The following is a 7,611-nucleotide window of genomic DNA, read 5'->3' on the forward strand; positions in this document are numbered from 1 at the left end:
AAACAGCAAACTTTTTTTTCTTGTAACTTTTGAGTTGTGACTGGTTTCACAAGAGTATTTACACCGATCATAACCTAACGTGAATTTTTTATGATTGGTCAAAAAATGCATTATTATGTTGATATATTTTTACGTTAAATGATCTCTTGTTCCATTTTCAGAGGAAACTTTAAAATGAAGGTTTAGAAGACAAGATTCTGCTTGCTGCTGAAGTAAAAAAAAAAATCTTAGAAGCAAGATCTTGAAGTGCAGTGTAGCATCACTGTAGGTTTTGTTTTTAGAACAAGCTGAGAGCTGTCTTTTTGGAAGAGTTAAAGTGATTGTGGGTGGTGTTTTTTACTTAATGTGAAGAAAACTATAGAAATAAATCACTTTTGCAGGCCAACGAATTACTCAATATTTACAGCTGCTGCTTTTAAAGTAGTGGTAGTATTCTATTTTAATAGTAAATTTATGTGAATTAAGGAAAAACGTAAGTGTTTGCAAAGATAGGGGATTTAATTGATGTAAAAACATGTGTCCTGATTTGATGAACAAAATATATTGAGACATCCCTGAAATAAAAATTGGTTTCTAGTCTTTGAATAACCACTTTAATCCAGAACAGCATTCAGTTTTCTGGTGTGATCTTCCTTTTCTCTGCGTGCAGATGCTTTTTATTAAAATGCTGAACGGTCATTTAAAATGACAAAAAATGTACAAGTGGAATAATACCCCAGATTTTTTCATGTATTTGGATCTTTTCTGCTCACAAGAAATATTTTAATCATGAGCTGTGGAAATGATTTTGTGCAAACTCTTAAGAAAATTGGATATCCAAAAGCTGATGAGCTTAATGGAGAAGATTTTGACTGGCTGTTTGAGTCTTCGGAAGACAAATCGTTTCTGGAGTGGTTTTGTGGAAATGTAAATGAGCAGCATGTGGTATCCAAAAAAGAACTGCAAGACTTTGATAGTCTTCTTGAGTCTGGTAAGCCTGTTTTGGAAGGAAATGCACTAGATGAAGTCCTTAAAACCTTGAAGCCCATGGATTCAAAGAACAGTAGCCAAGAGGAGGAAGAGGAAGAGCTGAAGAGATTAGAGGATGAGCTTCAAACTCTTCAGAAGTTAAAAAAACTTCAAATTCATCGGCATAATAAGCTTCAAATGATGGTGTCTGTAAACAGTCATATGCTACAAACATTAAAAAGCAAAGATGAAGAAGCACATAAAGATTTGAAAGACGGACTGGAAGTGTTTACTGCAGCAAATAATAAGCTTAATAATGAACTGCAGTCCCTTACAGATGCAGCTAAGAAACTGGCCTCTTTCTTCACTGCTTCAGATTCAGAACAAGTGACAGGTCGACATCCAGTGTTTTTTTCCCAACTTTCTTTGGACAAGTATTTGTCTTGGGAGGAAGAAAGCACTGCAGCACTTACTTCATACATAAAAACCAACTTTTATCAAGGTATGTCTAAGTGGGTTGAAAATTCACATGAAGACGGCTTTCAGCTGGTGGATATAAGTGAACAAGTCACTTGTGATGAGACTGATGAAGTTTGTGAAGAGGCTCGAGAGATGGCCAGGCTCCAGACAGCATATATGTGTGCTCAACATCAGCTAATTCAGATGCAAGCTAAAGAGGAGAGCATGAATTCAGCTGTCAAATGCGCAGAGAGCATGCTGCAGTTCTTAAACAAGGTAAGCCTCAAAATGTGATAGAAGGTAGTGGAGTTTAAACAGGCAGGCGTGTTCAACTGGATCTAGTAAAAGGAATTTCTGAGTTACTGTTATTTCAACTATTTTTACACAGTAAAATTGCACTTTTATGAAGTTTTACTCTTGCTTAACAAAGCACCTCTTGTGAAATAGCTCCAGTTTCTATAGTTAGAAATTCTTCAGTATGGCAGAGTACCCTTAATTCTACTTTCCAGAATTGCTACCTTAAAAAAACCTATCTTTTAGTAGTACCTTTCCAGTTTAGTTTAACCTTGAAATTTCAAATTATATCTGGTTCTCAGTTATTTGTACAACAGACAAAAGCTTAACTCTAGTTGAAATTTTGTGGTATTGAGGAGCTAATATGATACATGTATTCCTGTTTATTATATTATTATTATATTCCATAGCATAAACTTGAAAATTTTTAGTTTACTGACTCTTTCGAAACTCGAGTATTTGCAATACGGTGACGTTATGGTGACATGTTTTAAATACCAAATAAATGGATCGGGTAGTTGAAGCCCCAGAAATCTCTCAACAAGTGAACGAGAGGCAGATATGACTACTAGAATTTAAGAATGTGAAGAAATCATAGCAGAAGGAAAAATACTACCTTATGCCAGTTATGGACTAAGTTGAGGCGTCGTGTCAATGTATTTTCATTTATGGATGACTAGCATATAGGGCTTGATTAATTAGGGTAACTTGAGATTGATTCTGATAGCAGTGTTGATAGTCATGTGACTGAATATAAAAAATTATGTTTGCATGTGAAATTTCAGTTAGATATGCTTGAAATCTGGGTGCTAAGTAAAATTACAGCTCTTCTATTTTTATTTTTTTTTTCCACAATAAACTGTTTCCTGGCCCTGCAATAGAATGAAATTACTATTTATTGAAATACATTTATTTGATATCTACTTTTTAAATCTGTGTTTACCTTATGTTGTAAAGTTCTGTAAAACTGCTGGCGGGCTTTTCATTTAATTTTGTAGATCCCGAAGATGCGGTGATATTAATGTAATATAAGTAGGTGAATCTTGTGTGACCTGAAGAACCGTGTCAGGGAAGTGGCTGGGAGGGAACCCTGAAGAAACTGACAAGTATTTTGATTTACACAGGATATTGGAAAACAAGAAAAACTCAGTGCCAAAATATCTAGCTTAAGTGATGAAATTTCAACAATTAAACAAGAAATAACTCAGATAAACATTGAAGAGCTGCTTCCCCTTCTGAAAGAGAAGGCACGACTTTTGAGTGCCCCAGTGGTGAAAGGATACTTGGATCGTCAGATTGCTCAGCAGGACTGTTATGCTTCAAGACAAGATGAAATATGCAGGCATTTGATAAGACAGAAAGCGTCATTTGAACTTATCGAGCTAGCCTATGAAATGGAGTTGAAGAAACATAAGGAGATCTGCTCTCGACTTGAGAATTTGGTAGAATCTCTGAAACAGAGCAGTAATGAGCTGCAACAGAGACTACAGGTGATGACTGAGCAAACTCAACAGGCAAAGCCCAGAAACATTATTAGTTCAAAGGATGGTTTCTCTTGCAGGTAAGCATTATAGTCACTATTGAACTTTGACTGACTTTGAAATAATATGGGGGAGATAAAGGCTTAGGCAAGCTAAATATTTTCTATTGCTAAGTTCTTAGTTACTTGCTATAGCTAATTAGTATTTTCAGTTCTCCAGAACTGAAGCCTTCAAGGTACAAGATTTGCCTCTTGCTTATCTGTTGAAACTCTTTTCAGGTTTCCCTGAGGAGAAGCTGTTCAATTACCAGTCTTGTTAATGTTGCTGAAGCATTCCCAAGCAATATCCAGAATATAATGAATGTTTAAAGCCAAACCTGTCTTATATGGTGCCCATGATCTAGGACCTCTTGAAAGTTCTTCTGGAAGTATAGATGTAGAGAGCTGATAATAACAATGATTTCACAGATTGTACGCATGGCCCCATCAGCTTAGCCTGCAAAAACCCCCATGTGGTAGAGGAGAGGAATGACTCCTTGAATACAGGAAATGTGTTTAGCTCATTTTTACTGCTTGATTTGCCATCTGGCTTCTTCCTCCACGTAGGAGGAGTCTGCTTTTTCACAGTCTAACTAATTAAGTCTCCTTGTAGCTCAGGTGATACAGGAGGAGTGTGTGCTCTGTTACTGTCACTTCAAGACTCTAAACCTTTTGATGAGGTGTATTGTATAATTACAGGTGTGTTAATGTCAGACTTTTCCTCCTTCTTCAAAATGGTGCTTTAAGTGTTTTTTAACAATTGTTAAGTGATAGTTGATTATAGTCTTGCACAGTGAATAGCTGCAGGAATTAGGCAGTGTTAATTTTGCTCCCATTGTGCGTTTGCATTGGCAACTTGTAACATTTTTGTTCAGGTTTATTATTAAGTCTCCAAATCACTGTATCATAATGTTGTGTGGCTACTGTTTCACTTTTTTTTATTAAAAAAAGGCATGTGTTCATGTATCCATGATTGTGAAGGGAAGTTGAAAAGTTAAAAACCCTAAAGGGTTTGTGAGCAGAAGACACGTGATAGAAACTCATTTACTTTTGAAATAGATCTCCTGCTCTTATTAAAGCCAATCTGATTCTATACTGGGGCTCAACTCCTGAAGACTTTAATATGCAGCGGTGGTAGTAGCACTCGAGCAAAGTTATCTGTGATCATATTAGACTCTTCCTGATGCAGTGTAAGGGTGCAGTTTGGTACAGCAGGTATTGCTGTCTTTTGCGTGACTCCTAAGTAATTGGAGAATTTCCTAGCAGTCTCCTCCTAGATAGAAAATGGGAAATATTTCAGTATGTTTGAAAGTGTTATAAAGATTTCTCTTATTTCTCATTGGCCGTTGAAATTGCTCTTTTTCAGCACTTGAAAAAGAATAAATTGGATCTTACTTTGCTGTCCTTGATGTGTTGGGAAATAGTTGGCAAAAGCGCATTGTCAACTTCTATTTGCATTCACTGTGTACTTAACTGTTACTTTGGTATTTCATTGCTGTTAATTTAATATTGAAATATTGTTTGGTCCTGTTAATCACATATTAGCTGTATATAGATAGAATCATTAAATCAATGGGACATACAGCTGTGTAGTAAGAGTACCCTGAGCAGTACTGACCTTTACTAGTCCTCTGACTTCTCAACATGAACATCTTCTCTTGACTAATAATGACAGGAGTGCTTAGGAGACTTTAAAATGTCTATGTGTCTAACTTCATTTGTTACAGGCTCTATCAGCTTCTGGAAGGAGAAAATAAAAAACAGCAATTGTTTAAAACATACGAAAGCCTGGAGCAGATGGCTCAGAAGTTAAAGCAGGACTGTGCTACAGTACAAGATGAGCTAGCAGCGTCTTCTCAAGAGCAGTCTCTCCTTTTGTCCAAGCTAAAAAGTGATGTAGATACCCTTCATGATGCTCTCTATCATGGAGGAAATCAGATACAACTCAGTAGTAGGGTAAGCCCACACCTAGTTATTAAAATTACCACATTCATGTGCATCATGCTCATTTACTGAGAAAAACATAGTATGAAGGCTGTAGACACACAAACTGGCTTCCACATGTCATCAACAAATTTATTACCATAATGACAATGGGCTCAGTCTTTACATTGTTCTTAGCAAATGTTAGATTTTGTAAATGTTGACAGGTAATAATTTTGTTTCTGTGAGCACATTGTTGTGTCTAACTTTTTTTTTCCGAACGTGTATACAGTCATGTTTATGGTGTGGGCAATATATTGTTTGGATATGGTGTCACTGGAAAATTTGTTTGAATTTCTCCTTATTTCAGATGAGCTTTTTTCCCCGCTGTTAGCTGACACTTGAATAGTATGGTTTGGCCACTTAAAAAACCTTGTTGTCATGGGTGGCTCATTTAGACATAATAAGTATAGCAGAATTTTGAAGAACAGTTGTAGTAGGACAATCCTGCTACAGAGCTCCGAGGTATTGGGTTTAGAGCCTCTTTTAAACGGGACTAGGGGTTGTTAAATGCAGCTTGTTACAGTTTTTAAATAATTGTAGGTATCTCAAAAGTGGATTGAGGGAAGTCTCCTGTTATATAATACTTCCTTGGTGAAATACATGAAAATATATTTAACATTTCCATCTGTCAAGTGACTTTGCAACATATAGAACAGATTTATTAAAAAATGAAACTTTAATCGGAACAATATGTATTTAGGGTTTACATGTTATTAAATCAATCAAATACCTTTCTATTAATTAAGTTACTTCTCAAACGATAATTATATTTTTCTATTGCTACTGTTTATCAATAAAAGTAATTCCTTTTAATAAGGAAATAATGTGCAAGTTAGATGCCTAGCCTGCTTACACTGAACTATCATAAGAATGACAACTGGGAAAATTGTAGCTGGTAATTAATGATTTAATTACAAAATTAAATTGGCTATTTTGTTGTGGCTGGGTTTTTTTGTACCCTTTTAAGATTTGATTAGCTATGAAGACTTGTTATTGATAAATGTCATTCAAATGTCTTATCTAGTTGAGGGCTAGATTCTTATGGTCCTAACTCACCTGATTTAGTAAACAAGTAAGTGAAATTACATTTTCATAACCTGATGTGAGTATGGTTACAGGGAGCTCAAAAGTTATATAAATTGAATGGAGTCCCTCATCACCTGTGTTTCTATTTGATTGTGATGACTTTTCACTTACAAATGGAAGTGGCTTCCAAAAGCAAAAAACATTTATATTTGTAGTTCAGCTAGTGTATTAACAATATAAAAGTAATAATTCTTTTCTTGTATTTTTTGCTAGGAACTTACTGAGCAGTTTCATCAACTGGAAGTTGATTTAAATAAACTAAATCAACTCCTTATGGATCTGATTGCTGATGTGAAGTCAAAGAGAAACTTTTTAGATTCCAATAAGCTGCATCAGATGGAAAGAAACTTGTATGTGTATTTTTTCAAAGATGAAGACCACTTGAAAGAGGTGGTGGAGAAGCTTGAACAGCAGTCTGAGGCCAAAGCCAGTGGTCTGGAAGATTAGAATTTCACCACCAGTGGAGTTCTTAATGTTTAAAGGAAAGCATGTTAGTGTAAACTGTCTACAAGTTTATGGAATGATAAGTATTAGCTTATCAAGGCTAGCATTTACCTAGCATTGCAATATATGTTTAGCTGCCACGATGGCCAAGTTTGGATTGTGTACTGCTTTATGGCTTTTGGCATCTGACCACCAAGTTCAAATCTCAGTTTTGTCAAAGTTCTTTGACGTGGAGTAACACGTTGATTATTTGAATAAATTGCATTCAGGCTGCTCTTCTGCTAGCCTGTATGTTGATTTCCACTGTGCATAGCATAGTATAAAAAGGAACATTTCATATCCTTGAGATAAGTTTTCTTGCATGCTAAGAACCTTTCATATTGGAACTGAAAAATAAATGTGGAGAAGGCATTCCAGAGTTTGGAACATGAATGTGCTCCTTCTGAAGAGGAGAATTCTCCAAGGCAGATATTCTGTGATTACTTCCCTTACAGTTCTCCTAAGAAGATTGGGTTTTGTTAGAAATGTGGTGGAATATGTAGCACAATCTTTCAAGTACCAAGACCATCTGATTTCAGACTGTTCCGATATTTCTTAATTTCACTTATGGCCTATATTCTCCATTGAAACCAGTCCATACTCCTACTGGACTCTTCAAAGAAAAAAGAATTTTAAATTTACCTTTTGGACTTCTGAATTTGCTCTGTAATTTACAATGACACGTATTTCAACTCAGAGTCCTGATGGTTTCATACGTCTGCTTTCATGTGCATTGTTAGACTGTTTATCAAATTTTTATATAGCTTCCTAATATACCAATGGAACTAAATAGGCTTTTATAGTGTGATAACTTCCAGTCTTTTATGTTTTTATGG

At 35.5% G+C, this 7,611-nt stretch overlaps 1 protein-coding gene across 1 annotated transcript; it reads left to right on the plus strand.

Annotated features, from left to right (window-relative positions):
- Positions 1-768: 768 nt before the first annotated feature.
- Positions 769-6,772, plus strand: HAUS3 (HAUS augmin-like complex, subunit 3). Its single transcript, XM_010289958.1, has 4 exons — positions 769-1,683; positions 2,826-3,262; positions 4,948-5,176; positions 6,506-6,772. Exons 1-4 carry the CDS (start codon positions 769-771, stop codon positions 6,737-6,739), a joined length of 1,815 nt encoding a protein of 604 aa, XP_010288260.1. The 3' UTR covers positions 6,740-6,772.
- The last annotated feature ends 839 nt before the right edge of the window (positions 6,773-7,611 follow it).

Source organism: Phaethon lepturus, unplaced genomic scaffold, assembly GCF_000687285.1.
Source record: "Phaethon lepturus isolate BGI_N335 unplaced genomic scaffold, ASM68728v1 scaffold16356, whole genome shotgun sequence".
In the NCBI taxonomy this organism is placed as follows: domain Eukaryota; kingdom Metazoa; phylum Chordata; class Aves; order Phaethontiformes; family Phaethontidae; genus Phaethon; species Phaethon lepturus.

What these genes read in the sequence shown, in the direction of transcription:
- HAUS3 (XM_010289958.1), top strand. Translation starts at nt 769, where the DNA reads ATGAGCTGTGGAAATGATTTTGTGCAAACTCTTAAGAAAATTGGATAT. An exon ending in TGCTGCAGTTCTTAAACAAG is followed by an intron (nt 1,684 to 2,825) that starts GTAAGCCTCAAA and finishes TGATTTACACAG; the next exon opens with GATATTGGAAAACAAGAAAA. An exon ending in AGATACAACTCAGTAGTAGG is followed by an intron (nt 5,177 to 6,505) that starts GTAAGCCCACAC and finishes ATTTTTTGCTAG; the next exon opens with GAACTTACTGAGCAGTTTCA.